Genomic DNA, 18,637 nt, shown 5'->3' on the forward strand with positions numbered 1-18,637 from the left:
CTTAATGGGACCATGTATTCTTTATCCATTCATCTGTCAATGGATGAATCTGTCGTTGCTTCCATGCCTCGGCTGTTGGAAACAGTGCTGTCCTGCTGGGGTGCATGTGTCTTTTCGAATTATGGTTTTCTCCAGACACACACCCATGGATGGGATTACAGGACCATATGGCAACTCTGTTTAGTTTTTTAAGGCACTTCCATGCTTTTCTCCGTTGTGATTGCACCAGTTTACATTCTGACCAGCGGTATAGGTAGGTTCCCTTTTCTCCATAGCCTCGCCAGCATTTACTGTTTATGGACTTTTAACGAAGGCCATTCTGACAGGTGTGAGGTGATACCTCATTGTGCCTTTTAAAATTCATTTTTAATTGGAGGATAATTGCTTTACATGTTGTGTTGATTTCTGCTGTATATCAAGATAAGTCAGCCATAGGTGTACATATGTCCCCTTCCTCTTGACTCATTGTGCCTTTGATATGCATTTCTTTGATGATTCGCGATGTTGAGCATCTTTTCACGTGCTTGTTGGCCATCTGTATGTCTTCTTTAGAGAAAAGTCTGTTTAGGCCTTCTGCCCATTTTTAATTGGTTGGGTTTTTTTGATGTTGAAATTGTATGAGCTGCTTGTATATATTTGGAAATTAAGCCTTATCAATCATGATGTTTGCAAGTATTTTCTCCCAGTTGTCTTTTTGTTTATGGTTTTCTTTGCAGTGTAAAAGCTTGTAAGTTTAACTAGGTCCCATTTGTTTATTTTTGCTTCTGTTTTCCTTTGCCTTGGGAGACTGACTTATACAAATTTCTAGAATTTGTATAAATATTTATCTTTTATTTGGTGAATTTAGACCAATACCCTTTAAAGTGATGATTGATTTAGTTAGATTGATACCTGCCAAAATCGTTACTGTTTTCTATTCATTGCCTTTGTTTTTATTCTTGTCTTCCATTTTTTGTCATTTATAGCTTTAGTTGAGCACTTTACAGAATTCTGATTTCTTTCCTTTCTTAGCACATCAGTTTGCTTCTTTTTTCACTTTTTTTAAATGATTGCCTTAGATATTGCAATATTTACCACCAGTCCAATCTACTCTCAGATAACACTGAACCACCTTACAGGTAGTGCTAGTACCTTATAACAACAAAGTATTCATAATTCCTCCTGCCTGGCCATAGTGCCATTGTTGTTACTCTTTTCATGAATATGGGTATGTTTGTAATAAATGTATATTTACATATTTTATATGTATATGCATAAATAATGAAATACTTTGTTGCTATTATTTTGAACAAACTGTTATCTGTTATATCTGTTTTCAAAAAAGAAAACCTTAAATTTGCCTTGACTTATTCCTTCTCTAATATGCATATCCTCAAGTTCAGTGATTCTCGCCACAGATGAATACAGTCTACTAAGTTCATCAAAGGCATTCTTCATTTCTGTTAGTGTTTTTGATCTCTGGCATTTCTTCTTGATTCTTTCTTATAATTTTCATGTCCCTGCTTATATTACCCATCTATTCTTGCATATTGTTTGCTTGTTCTATTAGAACCCTTAGCATAGTAATCATTTGTTGTTACTGTTGTTCAGTTGCTAAGTTGTATCCACCTCTTTGCAATCCCATGGACTGGCTCCTCAGTCCTCCACTATCTTCTGGAGTCTGCTCAAGTTCATGTCCATTGAGTCTGTGATGCTATCTAACCTTCTTATCCTCTGCCGCCCTCTTCTTTTGCCTTCAGTCTTTCCCAGCATCAGGGTCTTTTCCAGTGAGTCATATCTTTACATCAGGTAGCCAGAGTATTGGAGCTTCAGTTTCAGTATCAGTCCTTCTAATGAATATTCAGGATTGATTTCCTGTAGGATTGCTTGGTTTGATCTCCTTGCAGTCCAAGGAACTCTCAAGAGTCTTCTCCATCACCACAATTTGAAAGCACTAGTTCTTCGGTGCTCAGCCTTCTTCATGATCCATCTGTCCTATCTGTACATGACTTTCCATCCGTACATGGAAAAACCATAGCTTTGACTATATGGACCTTTGTCAGCAAAGCGATGTCTCTGCTTTTTAATATGTTTTCTAGGTTTGTCATAGCTTTGCTTCCAAAGAACAAGTGTCTTAATTTCATGACTGTAGTCACTGTCTGCAGTGATTTTGAAGTCCAAGAAAATACGTCACTGACTGCTTCTGCTTTTCCCCCTTCTATTTGCCATAAAGTGATGGGACCAGATGCCATGATATTAGTTTTTTTTTAATGTTGAGTTTCAAGCCAGCTTTTTCACTCTCCTTTTAAACTTTCATTAAGAGGCTCTGTAGTTCCTCTTCACTTTCTGCCATTAGAGTGGTACCATCTGCATATCTGAGGTTGTTGATATTTCTCCCAGCAATCTTGATTCCAACTTTTTGGTTCATCCAGCCCAGCATTTTGCATGATGTACTCTGCATATAAGTTAAATAAGCAGGGTGACAATATATAGCCTTGTCATACTCCTTTCCCAATTTTGAACCAATTTGTTGTTCTGTATCCAGCTCTAACTGTTGCTTCTTGACCTGCATACAGGTTTCTCAGGAGACAAGTCAGGTGGTCTGGTATTCCCATCTCTAAGAATTTTGCACTGTTTGTTGTGATCCACACAGTCAAAGGCTTTAGCATAGTCAGTGAAGCAGTAGATGTTTTTCTGGAAGTCCCTTATTTTCTCCATGATCCGGTGAATGTGGCAATTTGATCTCTGGCACCTCTGTCTCTTAGAAATCCAGCTTGTACGCATGAAAGTTCTCAGTTCAACTACTGCTGAAGCCTAGCTTGAAGGATTTCGAGCATTACCTTGCTAGCATGTGAAATGACTGCAATTGTATGGAAGTCTGATCATTCCTTGTCATTGTCCTTCTTTGAGGTTGGAATAAAAACTGACCTTTTTCAGTCCTGCGGCCACTGATGAGTTTTCCAAATTTACTGACATGTTGAGTGCAGCATTTCTACAGCATCATCTATTAGGATTTGAAATAGCTCAGCAGGTATTCCATCACCTCCACTTTGTTTGTAGTAATGCTTCCTAAGACCCCTTGACTTCACACTCCAGGATGTCTGATTCTAAGTGATTATCCACACTAACGTGATTATCTGGGCCATTAAGACCTTTTGTGTATTCTTGCCACCTTTTCATACCTTCTTCTGCTAGGTTCTTAGCATTTCTCTCCTTTATCTTACCTATCCTCGTATGAAATGTTCCTTTGATATCTCCAGTTTTCTTGAAGAGATCTCTAGTTCTCCCCATTCTGTTGTTTTCCTCTGTTTCTTTGCACTGTTTCTTTAAGAAGGCCTTCTTACCTCTCCTTGCAGTTCTCTGAACTCTGCATTTAGTTGGGTATATCTTTCCCTTTCTCCCTTGCTGTGTGCTTCTCTTTTTTCCTCAGCTATTTGTTAAGCCTCTGCAGACAACCACTTGGGCTTCTTGCGTTTCTTTTTCTTTGGGATGGTTTTGGTCACTGCCTCTTGGACAGTGTTACTAATCTTGGTCCATAGTTCTTCAGACACTCTGTCTGCCAGATCTAATCCCTTGAATCTGTTTGTCAGCTCCACTGTATAATCATAAGGGATTTGATTTAGGTCATAACTTGAATGGCCTAGTGGATTTCCCTACTGTCTTCAATTTAAGCCTGAAATTTGCAATAAGGATCTCCTGATCTGAGTTGTACTAAATTTCTGGTCTGACAGTTTCAACATCTCTGCTCTAACTCTGGTTCTAATTCTTTCCCTGTTTCTTCAAACTGTCTTTTTTTTTTTTTTTTTTTTTGCTTTTTGGTATGCCTTGCAATTTTTTTTTTTTTTTAGTTTAAAGCCAGACATGATATTCTGGGTAAGAGGTGGGCTTTTAGAGGTACAGTTGTAAGGTATAGAGGGAGGAGAAGCATCCTTTAAAGCTGTGATTAGATCTCCATGTTTTTGAGCCTTTGCATCTGGTTGCGACCTTCACATGTGCTTTTCAGACCTCCACTTCTCCTCTTTAGGAGGGCTAGGATGGCCTGAGGAGTGGGGAAATAGATGGGCTATTTCCCTTCCCCCAAGGCAGTTCAGTTCAGTTCAGTTTAGTTGCTCAGTCATGTCCGACTCTTTGTGACCCCACGAATCGCAGCACGCCAGGCCTCCCTGTCCATCACCAACTCCCGGAGTTCACTCAAACTCGTGTCCATTGAGTCGGTGATGCCATCCAGCCATCTTATCCTCTGTCGTCCCCTTCTCCTCCTTCCCCAACCCCTCCCAGCATCAGAATCTTTTCCAATGAGTTAACTCTTCGCATGAGGTGGCCCAAGTATTGGAGTTTCAGCATCAGTCCTTCCAATGAAAACCCAGGACTGATCTCCTTTAGAATGGACTGGTTGGATCTCCTTGCAGTCCAAGGGACTCTGAAGAGTCTTCTCCAACACCACAGTTCAAAAGACTCTTGAGAGTCCCTTGGACTACAAAGAGATCCAACCGGTCCGGCTATTTCCCTTCCCCCAAGGCAATTAGTCTCTGATAAAGCCTGGGTAGTTCAGTTCAGTTCAGTTGCTCAGTCGTGTTCAACTCTTTGCGACACCATGGACTGCAGCATGCCAGGCCTCCCTGTCTATCACCAACTCCAGGAGCTTACTCAAACTCATGTCCATTGAGTTGGTGATGCCATCCAACCATCTCATCCTCTGTTGTCCTCTTCTCCTCCCACCTTCAATCTTTCCCAGCTTCAGGGTCTTTTCAAATGAGTCAGTTCTTTGCCTCAGATGGCCAAAGTATTGGAGTTTCAGCTTCAGCATCAGTCCTTCCAAAGAATATCGAGGATAGATTTCCTTAGGGTTCACTGGTTGGATCTCCTTGCAGTCCAAGGGACTCTCCAACACCACAGTTCAAAAGCGTCAGTTCTTTGGCACTCAGCTTTCTTTATAGTCCAGCTCTCACATCCATACATGCTGCTGCTGCTGCTAAGTTGTGTCAGTCGTGTCCAACTCTGTGCGACCCCATAGATGACAGCCCACCAGGCTCCCCCGTCCCTGGGATTCTCCAGGCAAGAACACTGGAGTGGGTTGCCATCGCCTTCTCCAATGCATGAAAGTGAAAAGTGAAAGTGAAGTCACTCAGTCGTGTCTGACTCTTAGCGATCCCATGGACTGCAGCCCACCAGGCTCCTCCATCCATGGGATTTTCCAGGCGAGAGTACTGGAGTGGGTTGCCATTGCCTTCTCCCCTTCCATACATGACTACTGGAAAAACCATAGCTTTGACTAGACAGACCTTTGTTGGCAAAGTAATGCTGTCTAGGTTTGTATAGCTTTTCTTCCAAGGAGCAAGTGTTTTTTAATTTCATGGCTGCAGTCACCATCTGCAGTGATTTTGGAGCCCCAAAAAGTAAGGTCTCTCATTGTTTCCCCATCTATTTGCCATGAAGTGATAGGACCGGATGCCATAATCTTACTTTTCTGAATATTGAGTTTTAAGCCAACTTTTCACTCTCCTCTTTCACTTTCATCAAGAGGCTCTTTGGTTCTTCTTCGCTTTCTGCCATAAGGATGGCGTCATCTGCATATCTGAGGTTATTGATATTTCTCCTGGCAATCTTGATTCCAGCTTGTGCTTCATCCAGCCTGGCATTTGCATGATGTACTCTGCATATAAGTTAAATAAGCAGGGTTGCAATATACAGCCTTAATGTACTCCATTCCCGATATGGAACGAGTCTGTTCAGTCCGGGTAGTTCAGGCTCTGGTTAGTTTCTCCTGAGGGCAGACCTTGCTGAGAACAGAATGCAGTGGCATATTTCAAAAAGGTTAATTTTACTCTCCCCCTACTAAGCCCCAAGGGGATTTTTATATGATCTTCACTGTGAGAAGCTATGGAGTTCCAGTAAGTGAGAGTCACAAAGTGTTGGGGGTCCTCTTGGAATTGTTAATTTACTTTCCCACACTAGCTTCCAGTAGCTGGTAAACATACAGTTCAGATTTTCCTTCTCTGATGCTAGGTTCTATGGAGATTTCTGCTCAAATGAGTTGTAATTATCTGTCTCTCCAGTTTTAGGTGAGAAGGTTTGCCCTGTGGCCTCATCTTTTACGTCAGATATAAGAAGAGTTGTTATTTTTCACTTGGGTTAGCTGTTTACTTACTGTTATGAGGGAGTGGTGAATTCCAGCCTCCTTACATGCTGGGATAGAAACTGGAAGCTAAATTGAGCTTTGAAATGTAAGATTGGTAAATATAAGATGACAGCATTATTTCTTCTTGGAGATTCTAATTGCTTTTCTTTTTCCTATTTATACTATCTCTGTTGACCCCTTAAGTTGTTCAGGATTCTCAGTTGAGTATTCTGTATCCTTTAAAATTTATTGAGACTTGTATTATGACTCAGAATATGGTCTCACTTGGAGAAGGCTGTGTGTGTACTTGAGAAGAAAGCATGTTGTGCTGCTGTTGGGGCGAGTGTTAGGTAAATATTAGTTATGTCAGGTTGGTCAATGGTCTTGTTCAGGTCTTCTCTGTGTTTATGATTTTTTTTTTGTCTACAGGTCTATCAGCTACTGGAGAGGCATTGATATCTCCAGCTATACATTTGCTTTACTTATGACTCATTTCCGTTCTGTTAGTTTTTGCTTCATATATTTTGAAACTGTCACTTAGGTACACGGAAGTTTAGAAGTTTTATGTCCTCTTGATGAATTGATATGTGTCATTATTAAATGACTCCTTCTTTGATCTGAAGTCTACCTTGTCTCTTCTGGGCTATCATCTGAAATGTATGTAGTGGCCTTTCCATGCAGTTGCTTGGGCTTCCTCGTAACACGACGGCTGGGTTACAGAAGTGAGCATTTAAGAGAGCAGATCATAAGCGTATGACTTTTGTGTTCCAGCTTTGGAAGTCACGTAACATCACATCTGTGTTTCTAAGCCCACCCAGGCTTATGGGAAAGGAGTATGAGCCCACCTCTCCGTGGGAGAAGTGTGGAAGGCACACTGTGAGAACAGCATGTGTGTTAGGAATCATGTTCTGGCCTCCTTTGCAAAATAGAGTCTGCCAGTTTGGGAAAATAAATAATGGTTAAATTGTTAGTAACCCAGTAAGGAATTTTTTTCAACATTTTTTTTCTTTTTCTTTTCCCCAATAAGGATGCAAGATTTTTTAATTTAATCCCCTCAAGTAAAGTTTGATACAAAATCTTATACCATAACAATTTTATGTATTAAGGTTTTATTATGATAACACTTTTTTAGTAAGATCCTTTTGGTCCTGTTTTCTATTTATTTATAACACTTGCTAAGATAATTTTTGTTATTATTTTTATTGCAGAGAAGACTGTAAAATGTAATATGGATTCATTGAAAGGTTCACCTAAAAAAGAATCTGAAAAGAAACAACAGTACATCTCCTTGAAAGATGTAAATAAGGTGCTGTTTTAAAATGTTCATTAAATATAAAGTTTATGTAGTGTTCGTTTTAGAATATTCTCCTTTAAAATCTACCAGGAACCCAAACTGTGGCTATGATAGTTTTATTCATGAAAAAAAAAACGTACGTTTACTCTGTTTCAGATGAACAGGATAACCCTTATTCCTCCCTTTTCAAGTCCTTGTTCTTGGCCTGCTGACCACTTGACGAAATTGGGTGTATATTCTCACTTAAACAAGGGTATAAATATCTGGAATTATGGGACACTCTTAATAGTTAAGGTCAAGTCTTACCTGTCCCTCCAGTTCCCTTGACAAGCAAGACAAGTGAAAGTAATTCCAGGACGTTTTAAACACTGACTGTCTGAAGGGCTGGCTGCCTGCTATTTGGACCCTTCAGTCGAGTGTTTATAGTGGTGGCCTCTCCAGTTCTTGGTCTCTTCATATCTGTGTTGCCTGGACCTTGTCTGAGATGGTTGTCTATGAGGACAACTCCCAGGGAATTTTGATGCCTCAAGAACACGTATGTTGCTAGCGTAAATATTCATCCTGAAAAAAAAATTTTTTTTTTTACAGTGTGTTGAATCTTCAGTGTGCTGGCCAACAAAGAGAGGCATAACCATATATGCCAATCCAGACACACCAGCTGCAAGGTATGATCTGAAAATCTAGTGTAATTGACTAGAGACTTAAGTATAATATTGTTTTATACAGTGTTCTGTAAGATTGATGATGGGAGAATATTCGTTTTCAAAAAGAGTGACCCTGGAAATTTTGATGAAGCATATATTTAAAATAAATATGTTTGACAGCTGGCTAGCAGCACAGTTTTCCAAAAAGTGGTAGTGATTCTGGAGTCTCCTTGTTACCTTGTCAGATAGAACTATGTCTGTAAGGCAGATGTCTTGATGTGAAGGGAGGGTACATGTGGGCCCGATGGCAGTTCAGGTTGGTGGAAGGTGAAGAATGGTTTCTTGTATCCTTGAAGATGAGCTTCCAAGTCTTTGTAACCCTGTCCTCAGCAAGATCCATGCCAGTGATATTAATGGGAAAATGTGATATTATGCACTTCGTATGGAGTAAAAGATCTTAAAATAGGAAGCTTCCATTTCTCCCTCCTGGACTGTATGCTAGTGTTGTCTTGCATTGTATTTGTACATTTGTTAAACATGCTGGAATCTATTATTGTTCCTATTGAAACAGTTTTTCTTTGAGGGATTTAAATAAATAATAAGAGAAATTATCGTATATTTACCTATGAGGCTATCATCCATGCTTTTTACTTTTTGTGTAGATCCAGATTTCCGTCTGGTACCATTTTCCTTTTACTTGAGGGACTTCCTTACTGTTCCTTGTATTATATTTCTTCCTTTACTATTTCTTGGGTCTGCTGGTCATGAATTCTTTCAGCTTTTATATGTCTGAAAAAACTTTGCTAGGTTAGAATTCCAGCTTTAAATTTCTTTTTTCCTGTATTTTAGCGATGTTGCTTCACCATCTACCTGCTCATATTGTTTGCAATGCAAAATCTACCATCATATTTTTCCTTTGTTCCTCTGTTTTCAGCATATCTTTTTCCTCTGTTTTTAGGGTTTTCTCTTTATTGCTGGCTTGAACAATTTAATTATTGTATGTCTTGATGAAGTTTCTCTCATTTTTCTTATGCTTGAGATTCATTAGGGCTCTTCATTTGTAGGTTTCTGTCTTCGCTGGGGCTTCCCTGATAGCTCAATGGTAAAAAAATCCACTTGCAGTGTAGGAGACCCGGGTTCGATCCCTGGGATGGGAAAATCCCCTGGAGGAGGGGGTGGCAACCCACTTTGGTACTTTTGCCTAGAGAATCCCATGGATAGAGGAGCCTGGCAGGCTGCAGTCCTTAGGGTTGCACAGTCAGGTACAACTGTGCAGCAGCTAAGCAGCAGCGGCAGTCTTTTCCTCAGATTTGATAAGCATTCAGCTGTGTTATTCTACAAATATTTTTTTCTGTCATTTTCTTCTTTTTTGAGACTCTTATAAGACAAATGTCTCTGAGGCTCTGTTCCTTTTTTCAATTTTTTTTTGCTGTTCTTCTATATTAATAATTCTACTGGTCTGTGTTTAATTGACTCTTCTGTTATCTCCATTTTGCCCATCCATTGAATTTTTTATCTGATGTATTTATTTTTTGTTCTAAAATTTTCATTTGATTTTTTTATAGTTTATGTTTTTGCTGAGAAGAAAATAAAATTCTGATTGTGTCATTTAAGAGTGCTCACCTTTTCTTCTCTTATGGAGCATGGTTATAATAGCTCCTCTAGGGTGTTTTATAATTCACACTTCTGAGCTGTATTGGGGTTGGCACCTGTTGGTTATTTTTTCCCTCTACAGCTGACCTGATTTTCCTTATTCTTTGTATGTTGAGTAATTTTGGATCGTGCTCTGATACTTTGAATATTATGGCATGAGACTTTGGTTTAGAATCTTCTGGAGAATGTTGATTTCGTTGTTTTAGCAGGAGGTCATCACTCCCTTAAGGTTCAGACCCCAAACTCTGCCTCACTTGCGGTGGGTGGTGATGGTGACACTGTTTCCAACTCTGTGGTCCGCTGCTTTGGGTCTGTTCTGGACACGCTCAGTTTGGGATCGGAGTGGGACTTGGGGTGGGTATGGGATTCCCCCCACCCCCAGCTCTCTATCTCTTTTTTCCCCAGGACTTTTCCTCACATTCACCATTTTCTAGATGTTCTCGCTCCCTGTTCCTCTGACCAGATAGTTGTTTTTTGTGCGTGTGGAGAAGCTACCATGCAGTTCGTGTGACTGGGGTTGCTTGTGGAATAAAATAGCAATGGAAATAAAAGAAGAAAAAAAGATGGAAAATTTCCCTCATCCAGTCTCTAGACCACTGGGTCCCCATTTCCTGGTTCATTAGAGGGAGAGAGAAGTTTTCTCTTGGGGTTTTAAGTGACCATGTGTGTGGTTAGTATCACTACATGCAGCTCCATGATCAGAGCTGGCCTTGGGGTTAGAACAAGAGGACAGAGGGCCAGGAGAGGACAAGAGGGGAGAGGGCCAGGATTCCTCACACCCACTGGTCTCAGGCCTCTCTTCTCTGTTCTCTGGCTTGAAATATTTCAGCCGTCCTCATTTGAAGCTCCTGTACCTGCACTGATGCAGATTCCTTGATTGCGGAGGGTCCGCTGTACGACACTATCTTATATAAGGGACTTGAGCATCCTTGGATTTCGGTATCCCTGGGGTTCCTGGAATCAGTACCCTGCAGATACCGAGATACTGATGGATGACTTTCTCAGATTTTCTGACGTCTGCATCCTCTGCACCATTCTGCAACGCGGGCCACCCTTGTGTCAACACCAAGAAATAGAGAAATGTGAAAGCCAAGACACCCTCCATGATTCTGGTGGTTTTTCACGTTGGGACTTCCTCCCCTGTGGTTTCATACTTCATCCCGAGTTTTTCGTTGTAATCTGTAAGGGAGAGAAGCTGTAGGGGGCTTGCTCCCTCTTGGCAGCCTGAGGACTGTCAAAATGGTCTTCATACTCAAAGGACTCAGTTTCAGTTCTCAAAGAATTTACTTAAGTTGATCCACTTATTCTGTAGTGGTACTCTCAAATTTTCTCCCAGAAAACAAAGGTATTTTCAGATTTGGAGTAAATGGATTCAGAAATTTTAGCAAATGTTTTTGATTTTTAGTGCTTCATGTCAGAAGTCAAGTGAGAAGCCACTTAGATCAGCTGAGAAGAAAGAATACAATGAGAAGAATGGCTGTGTGAAGTATGGATTTTTTTTTCTTAGCCTAAATTTTTTATTGAAATAACTGTAGAAAAATTATAAGCAGGAAGAATTGATATATGATTTTATTATTAATTTCAAACCTGCATTCCCAGTGACTCAGTGGGTAAAGAATCCACCTGCAGTGCAGGAGACACAAGAAACACAGGTCCAATCCCTGGTTTGGGAACATCCCCTGGAGGAGGGCATGGCAACCCACTCCAGTATTCTTGCCTGGAAAATCCCATGGACAGAGGAGCCTGGCGGGGTACGGTCCTTAGGGTCACAAAGAGTCGGACACGGCTGAAGCGACTGAGCACAGCACAGCACATACACAGTGTCTTCTACAGGCTTTGAGGTTAGTTTTTTCTTTTCGATTTGCTAGGGCAGATTTTTCTGTTTAAAAGTTTTGTTCTACTATAAGTAGTCATTCTCTGCCTCCGCTTCCTGAATCTCTTGTCAAGTGAACAATTTTATGAAACAAATTAAATATAGTTGATCTTTTGAGGGCTGTTGATTTTATATGGGTTGGCACTTACTTTCTTCCTAGTTTTCTGATGTTAAGTGGATCTACCACCTGCTGGAGAAAGTAGGTATTTATAGTGTGAAACTTGGGAAGTTGTTTTTTTTTTTTTGTCCTGCCAGATTCACAAAGTACTCACTTGCAGGTTGTTAACAGTAATCTCGTTATTTTATACTTGTTTAATCCACAATGTATTTTTGTACCAATTTTTATGATTTCTTACCCTACCAGCCTAAAAACACTCTCACATTCCAAGTAACTGTGGCTGCTCTGAAGCCATCAGAGTGACAAAGCGTCTAAGACAGTTCAGAAGTGGGTAGATTGTACAGTAGCCGCTAACTGGGATGACTGGGGAGAGGGTCGTTGACCTATGGCCATCTTGGTGTCCTGACTCCCTGGAGGCTGCTCTGTGGCCCTGTGACATCCCAGCAGGAGGGCCTCACGGTATCCATGGCCAAGGGCTCTGAACGCTGCCCTGTGGAGCCCACGGGTCTTGGGATGGTTGTTCATGCACCAGAGTTGACATCCTCCTACCCAGGCATCCCTCCACCTGATACCTGGAAGTAGTGATGCTCCAACAGGTTATTTTCCTTGACCCAAAGACTTTGCATTATCCATGTGGCTCATTCCTTTTAGCCTCATGCCCTTTACTTAGAACCCTCTGATGAAATGACATCAGTTATCCTATCAGTCTGTTGTGGGTTCTAGAGAACCTTGAAGTGATTGAAGATTAAACCGCAGAAAAGGAAGGAGGCAGTGGGTTTCTTAGAAGGAACACGAGTTAGTGATCATGCAGTCTTTCTCCTTGTTCAGAGCCAGTGGTCCTGGGATCGGCACTGCTCTGCAGAGCAGGGCCCAGTGGGGGAGGGGGAGGGGCAACACGAGCCTGGCAGACCTGCCACAGCCCTCATGTAGCAATGGACAGCGTGGAACGGAGCAAGTGGTAATGTCGTGGCCAGGCCTGTAGTTCATTTTACCTCTGTCAAGGAAAATTTAGAATAGTAGCTGAACTGAAGAGCACTTCTTTTTCCTTCAAATGATCCTTTTGATTATTTTATAGATTACTGCAGTTTTTAAATCCTGATCCTTTGAGAGCTGATGGAATCTCTGATTTACAGCAGGTATTGAACTCCCCCCCCGACCCCCCCCCCCCCACCAAAAGAAAGAAAACTGTTTACTCTTTAAATCCCACCCCTCCTTTCCTCTAAATTTGAGATATAAAGAGAAATTCCTGGCATGGAGAACTTTACCTGAAGACGTCCTTTTAGAAATTATCTAATAAATTACTGCTTTAGAGACATGGCTCCTTTTCTGTTTGGGTAATAGATAATCTTCCTTTCATTTTGGTTATTTGGATGGGTTTTGATTTACACTAGGGTTTTACACTGAAACCGAACTCTCATGTCCTCTTCATCTCCGTAAGGTCCTTGGTATTGTGTGCTAACACCATTGGGCGGAGCCGCCTAGTACCTGTGTTCTTAGTTGCAGAAGCTGAAGTCGGGGTCCCGGCAGCCCATGGCAGTTTTGCGAAACAAGATTGAGCCCTGCTTGTCCATCGAGACAGCACCACTCTCAACAGACCTGAAAAAGGTGATGGGATTCATAAAGGAACGCTGACCTGTTGTAATGTAAAGAGATTTTTAATAAACAATTCTGAGGTTGCATTTCCATAATTTCTTTGCTTTTGAAACTCTCTTTTAAGATTTTGTTACTAATTTCTCATTTATTCTTAAAGTCCAGGTTAACATCTTATAAGTGAATAATTCTTTTTGTGGAGAAACCTAAATGCTTTTGTGCAGTGAGTTCTCAAATGAGCCTCTGAAAGGAAGCTCAGAAGGAGCACAAGCAGTCGGGGCAGTTAGAATGTTGTCCGCATTCTCTTCAGAATTGCGTTCTAGAACTGTGGTTTCACTTAGAGCATCAATTTCAAGCATCAGTTTAGATCATGTTTATCTGCTTCCCTCTTGATATTAAAAAAAAAAAAAAAAACCCCACAAGGATGAATAGAATGAGCGTGAAGTCTTTATTGGGCAGGAAATTTCTTACAGGCTTTTGGGAGATGGAAAAACAGCAGCAAAGGGCGGCTGGCCACTGACTGGCCACTGAGAAAGGAGAGACGTGGGGAGGGCTCTGAACCGCCCCCCTTGTTTCCTGAGCACCCACAGCCAGCTTCTCAGGAAGGAGATGGAGGCTCTGCTTGGAGACACTGAATGACCCTTGAGAATAACCTTCAGGCAACGCTGTTGTTCAGTCCTCCCAGTAAAAATGCCTGCTTGCTGCCTGTCTCCCTTCAGTGATGGGACTCTGACGTGGTGCTGAGCTCCAGCCTGCCTACAGGTGTAGCCCAGCATTTAGTGTCCTTGATGGGAGCAGTCTCCAGGGATCCTTGGACATTTTGAAGAAAGCCTTCACCTGGGGAAAAAGGAGAACCAAACTCTGAAAGAAACAAATGATGTCAGGAGTGAAAGAAAACATGAGAAAGTAGATATCCTCAGAGATCAGAGGAGATACTGCTCAACTTTAATAAGGTGCTATCAAAAAGAGAAACAGATAAAAAAGGGTCTTAGGAATGAAAAATACTATAGAAAGAAAAAAACAGATATGAGAGGTAAAATAGAAGTTAACATCAGAAAGTAGAACAGAAAGATGGAAATGGGGGAAAAGAGAATTTGTGAATCAATTTGAGGTCTCGTATCTGAATAGGATTTCTATAAAGAATGACGAAAGAGGGCAGAAAATCCTGGGCATAGCACATGGACACTCCCTAGACGTAATGGATATGACTTTCTAAATTTAGAGAGTTTGGTGACCACAGACCCAGCACAACTGAGGAGCAAGAGCATAGACACGTTGCCACGAAGCATCTGAACTGAAGGGATTCAGAGATGCTGCAAGCTTCCAGGGAGAAGAGACCCAGCCCTGGAGGGGAAGGATCCAGAGATGCTGCAAGCTTCCAGGGAGAAGAGACCCAGCCCTGGAGGGTCAGAAACCAGAATGGCTTCAGACTTGTCCATGGGCCACCAGAGGAGCACTGACTCCAAAACATTGGTGAAAAGTGACTTCCAACATGGAAGTCTCTAGCTGAACCACTAGTGAAGAGTGAGGATGAAATGAAGGCATTTTCACATGTGCAGAGTCTGAAATTTCCTTCTTCTGTACCCTTTGTCGAGAAGCTGCCAAAATTTGATCTCCACCAAACCAAGAAATTCACCTGAAAAAGTTACAGAGAAGAGGTGACATTGCTGGAAGATCCCCGTCCCGGGTACAGCTGGGGCTCAGGGCTGGGGGATGAGGTCTTCAGAGAACTGACGGGCTGGCTGGCGAGTTCAGCCTTGTGGAGGAGCGCATCCGTGCAGCTGGAGAGCTCTGGGGAACATTTGGGGGGTTTCGGTGAGAGTTATATACAAAAATAAGCAAACAAAAGGCATGTTTGTTTTGGGGAATTACAAAACAAAAACTTTTCAAGTGGAGCTGATGCACCAGCAGTTTTTCAGAAGGAGGAAGAGAAACCACATCCTTGCTCTGGTAAGCATTAAACTCCTAGTCCTTCAACACGCTGCCTATTGGATCGTTTCAGTCTGAAGCCCAGAAAAGCAAAGAGTCTCTTTGAGCAGGAGTTCACTGCTGGAAAATGTCTGGGGGGACTTACTAGGTTAGGTGTTGGAAAATACCAGACTGATCAATGAGTACTTGTTGGGGTAAGGTAAGCAGTGAGAAGGGTCTGTTAGCTTCTGTACTTTATTGTTGTCTTGGTTGTCATTGATGTTTTGTAGGCTCTTCAGAGAAATAAGTTTCCAGGCCCCAGCCACACTGAGTCTTACTCCTGGCCTCCCATAGCGAGGGGCTGTGACGTGGTGGTCATTTCTCACTGCGGAAATGACCCTTCATTGTACCTCCCACCAGTGCTCACGATTCTGCAAACCGGGGGCTGCTACAAGTCGTTGCCAAGTAGGAACGGAGTAAGTTGAAGACAGTTTTGTTTTCCAACAAAATGGATTAAAAGTTTATTTTAAACTTGATGCCTGACTTTTGGTTAAGTTTAGGTTACATTAAAACTGAGGACAGAGACTATCCTGTGAGAAACTCTTCTCAACGAAGACCCTGATTCTTACCGAGAATCCCTGGTTGTTGGCAGTTGTCTGAGTCAGAGTCCTGGCTTTTCGTGATGAATGTACAGTTTATAGAATTATTTCACTGACTGGATCTAATTGTCACAGCAACCCCTTGAGATGGTCAGGCTGTGTGTTGTCTTCTCTGTTTTATAGATGAGAAAATTAAGCTCATGAAAAGTCCTTACCTGCTGACAAGTGTGACAAGACGTGGGATTTGAATTTAGATTATCTTTTAAAAATTTGTATTTGTTTGGCTGCATGAGGTCTTAGTTGTGGCACGTGGGATCTTTCGTTGTGGCGCACAGACTCTCGTTGCAGTGTGTGGACTCTCTAATTGTGGTGTGTGGGCTTCAGAGCACCAGGGCTCAGTATTTCAGTGTGCGGGTAGGTCAGTGTGCCGGCGTAGTTACTCCACAGCTTATGGGATCTTAATTCCCTGGCCAGGGATCAAACCCACATCCCCTGCATTGAAAGGCCGATTCTTAACCACTGGACCACTAGGGAAGTCCCATGAATTTAGATTTTCTGTCCTCTTGTCCCTGTTCACTGTTTTGTAATCCTACTTTATTTTTCCCAAGCATAAGAATCGGAAAATAGCTGAGAAGCCAGATGGAAAGGGGAGGAGGTGGATGTGAGGGTCCGGTGGTGGTGGGGGAGTACCATCCGCTTTGTTGGGGTCTGGCTGTCAGGGAACTGATGAGTGTGATCTGTCTCGGTTCTTCTCCCCAGAGATACACTGCGGGTGGTTCCATCACTCATTATAAGGTGAAAAATAGCAGTACAGATTTCATCTAGGAAAGGTAATAGTGTGTCTAATTATGCCTTGTGGTTTTATGAGTTTTCCTTGGAGATCTGCACTGTCTGTGTTATGATGTACTGACTTAATAATATTAAGTGGGTGCATTTATATCACTCAGGCAGCAGCGGACCCCATTGATGAGAGGCAGCTTGTGTTGAGATTGGCCCCTGGCTGGGCCAGGAGGGAATGTCCAGGTCTGCCGCTTGTGGCCGTCCTGTTTCGTCCGTGTCTCCAGGGTCAGCCTGCATTTAGGCGTGAGCCCTGGAAGCTGGTGCTTGCCTGGATCTGCGTAAAAGAAAGAGGAGACTTGTTCTTGTCTTCAGTTAATTGAGGCCGTGTGTTCAGAAAGGTGTCGGCAGACAGTCCCCCTTCCAGAGAGATCCCTGAGGGATAGCGGAGGGCAGGATTCAGGTGGTGCGGCAGGAATCTTGCTTTCCTAAGGAAGAGATGTTAACCTTTTTCGCCTTTCCAGGAGGCTGTTAGTGCGTCCTTGTGCGGTCTGGAGCCAGACTGCCTGGCTTGACATCCTGTTGCTGCTGTGTGTTCAGCTGCGCAGCCCTGGGGAACTGCTTCCACCTTTCTGCCCTAGGCTGCTCCTCCGTGCAATGAGATAGGACCTCGCCCGCTCTAAGGGGACTTTACAGATGAAACGATTTTTACTTGTGCATAAGTGATTTTTAGTTTAGACCCTATCAGAAGCTGAGTCACTGTGTCTGAATCCTTTCTAATGAGATTATGTTTTGGCTTTTCTGACCTACATGACAGTGATGATGGCAAAAACTTGGTAGTGCTTACTGAATACAGGGAGGTGTCCTGCATGCTTTTGCATACACTTTCTGTGATTTTTTTAACCTTTGTCCAAAATTATATTGAATTTGTTTGTCTTTGCAGCCTCTGGCAGTCATCGTGTGCCCTGGGTGGAAAAAGGCCCAATTTATTTTTGAATTATTGGGAGACTATAGCGCGTCCTGCAGACCTCTTCATCCTGTGTTGTTAACAATCGGACTGCACAAAGATGAAGCCAAAAATATGAAGCTTCCAAGGGGATGTAAGCAGCCTTTCCAGGCTATTTGGTTTTCCCTAGAGAACACGGTGCAGCCCGGCTCAGGCAGACCTGGGAGCCACCCGGACACGGGGCTTGTGTATTGGCCGGCCTCACTTATCAATTATGTATCTGTGTAGGTAGTCAGGGTGTACTCTTGGCTTACATTTGTTTTACTGAAAAAAGTCTGTCTTTTCATTCATTTATCAACTATGTAGTAAATACCTACTGTTCATTTGAAGGTGAAGGTGAAGTCGCTCAGTCGTGTCCGACTCTTTGCGACCCCGTGGACTATAGCCTACCAGGCTTCTCCGTCCATGGGATTCTCCAGGCAAGAATACTGGAGTGGGTTACCATTTCCTTCTCCAGGGGATCTTCCCAACCCAGGGATCAAACCTGCGTCTCCCACATTGGAGGCAGATGCTTTATTTAGTGTTGACTAAAACCCCACCCTGCCTTTCAGGAGCTCAAAACCTGGTGGAAACCCAGGTTACTGAATCAGAAAATACAGGGGCTGGCCCAGGCAGGCCTCTTGTGTACCCACCTGAGTATGAAAAACAGGTTTTTATTTTATTAAAAGGCATTTCTAGAAAGTGTGTGAAATCTTAACAAAGGAAATCTTAGAATCACGTGTGGAAAATCTGAAGTGTCAACTCTATTTTCTTTTAAAATGTAGGCAATGTGGTTGTCACAACACCACATAGTCTCCTGAGACTTCTCCAGTATCAAAGCTTATTGTTTCTTAGACTCTGTCACCTACTTTTGGATGAGGTGGAAGTGTTACTGTCTGAGGCTAATGAGCAAGTAAGTGTGTCACGTTCATTCAGATGTCGTTACTACTTAGAAATATTTACACATATGTATATGTACAGAGAGAGAGAGAAAATTGAAACTCTTTTAGAAATCAGGAAATTTAGTTGAGAAGAAGCTGGTTGGTCTAAAAAAATTTTTCCTTTAACTGCTGTAATTAAGATGAGAGAATGTTTATCT

At 42.2% G+C, this 18,637-nt stretch overlaps 1 protein-coding gene across 2 annotated transcripts in view; it reads left to right on the forward strand.

The window, feature by feature from the left end:
• TDRD12 (tudor domain containing 12) overlaps positions 1-18,637 on the forward strand; it is a 76,055-nt gene that overhangs the window by 29,981 nt on the left and 27,437 nt on the right. For both annotated transcript variants that reach the window (XM_061387887.1, XM_061387888.1), the window contains exons 9-16: positions 7,306-7,403; positions 7,980-8,056; positions 11,094-11,174; positions 12,755-12,815; positions 13,177-13,284; positions 15,468-15,653; positions 17,497-17,653; positions 18,324-18,451. In XM_061387887.1, the coding sequence (XP_061243871.1) occupies positions 7,306-7,403; positions 7,980-8,056; positions 11,094-11,174; positions 12,755-12,815; positions 13,177-13,284; positions 15,468-15,653; positions 17,497-17,653; positions 18,324-18,451 (896 nt within the window). The remainder of the gene's footprint in view (positions 1-7,305; positions 7,404-7,979; positions 8,057-11,093; positions 11,175-12,754; positions 12,816-13,176; positions 13,285-15,467; positions 15,654-17,496; positions 17,654-18,323; positions 18,452-18,637) is intronic.

Source organism: Bos javanicus, chromosome 18, assembly GCF_032452875.1.
Source record: "Bos javanicus breed banteng chromosome 18, ARS-OSU_banteng_1.0, whole genome shotgun sequence".
In the NCBI taxonomy this organism is placed as follows: domain Eukaryota; kingdom Metazoa; phylum Chordata; class Mammalia; order Artiodactyla; family Bovidae; genus Bos; species Bos javanicus.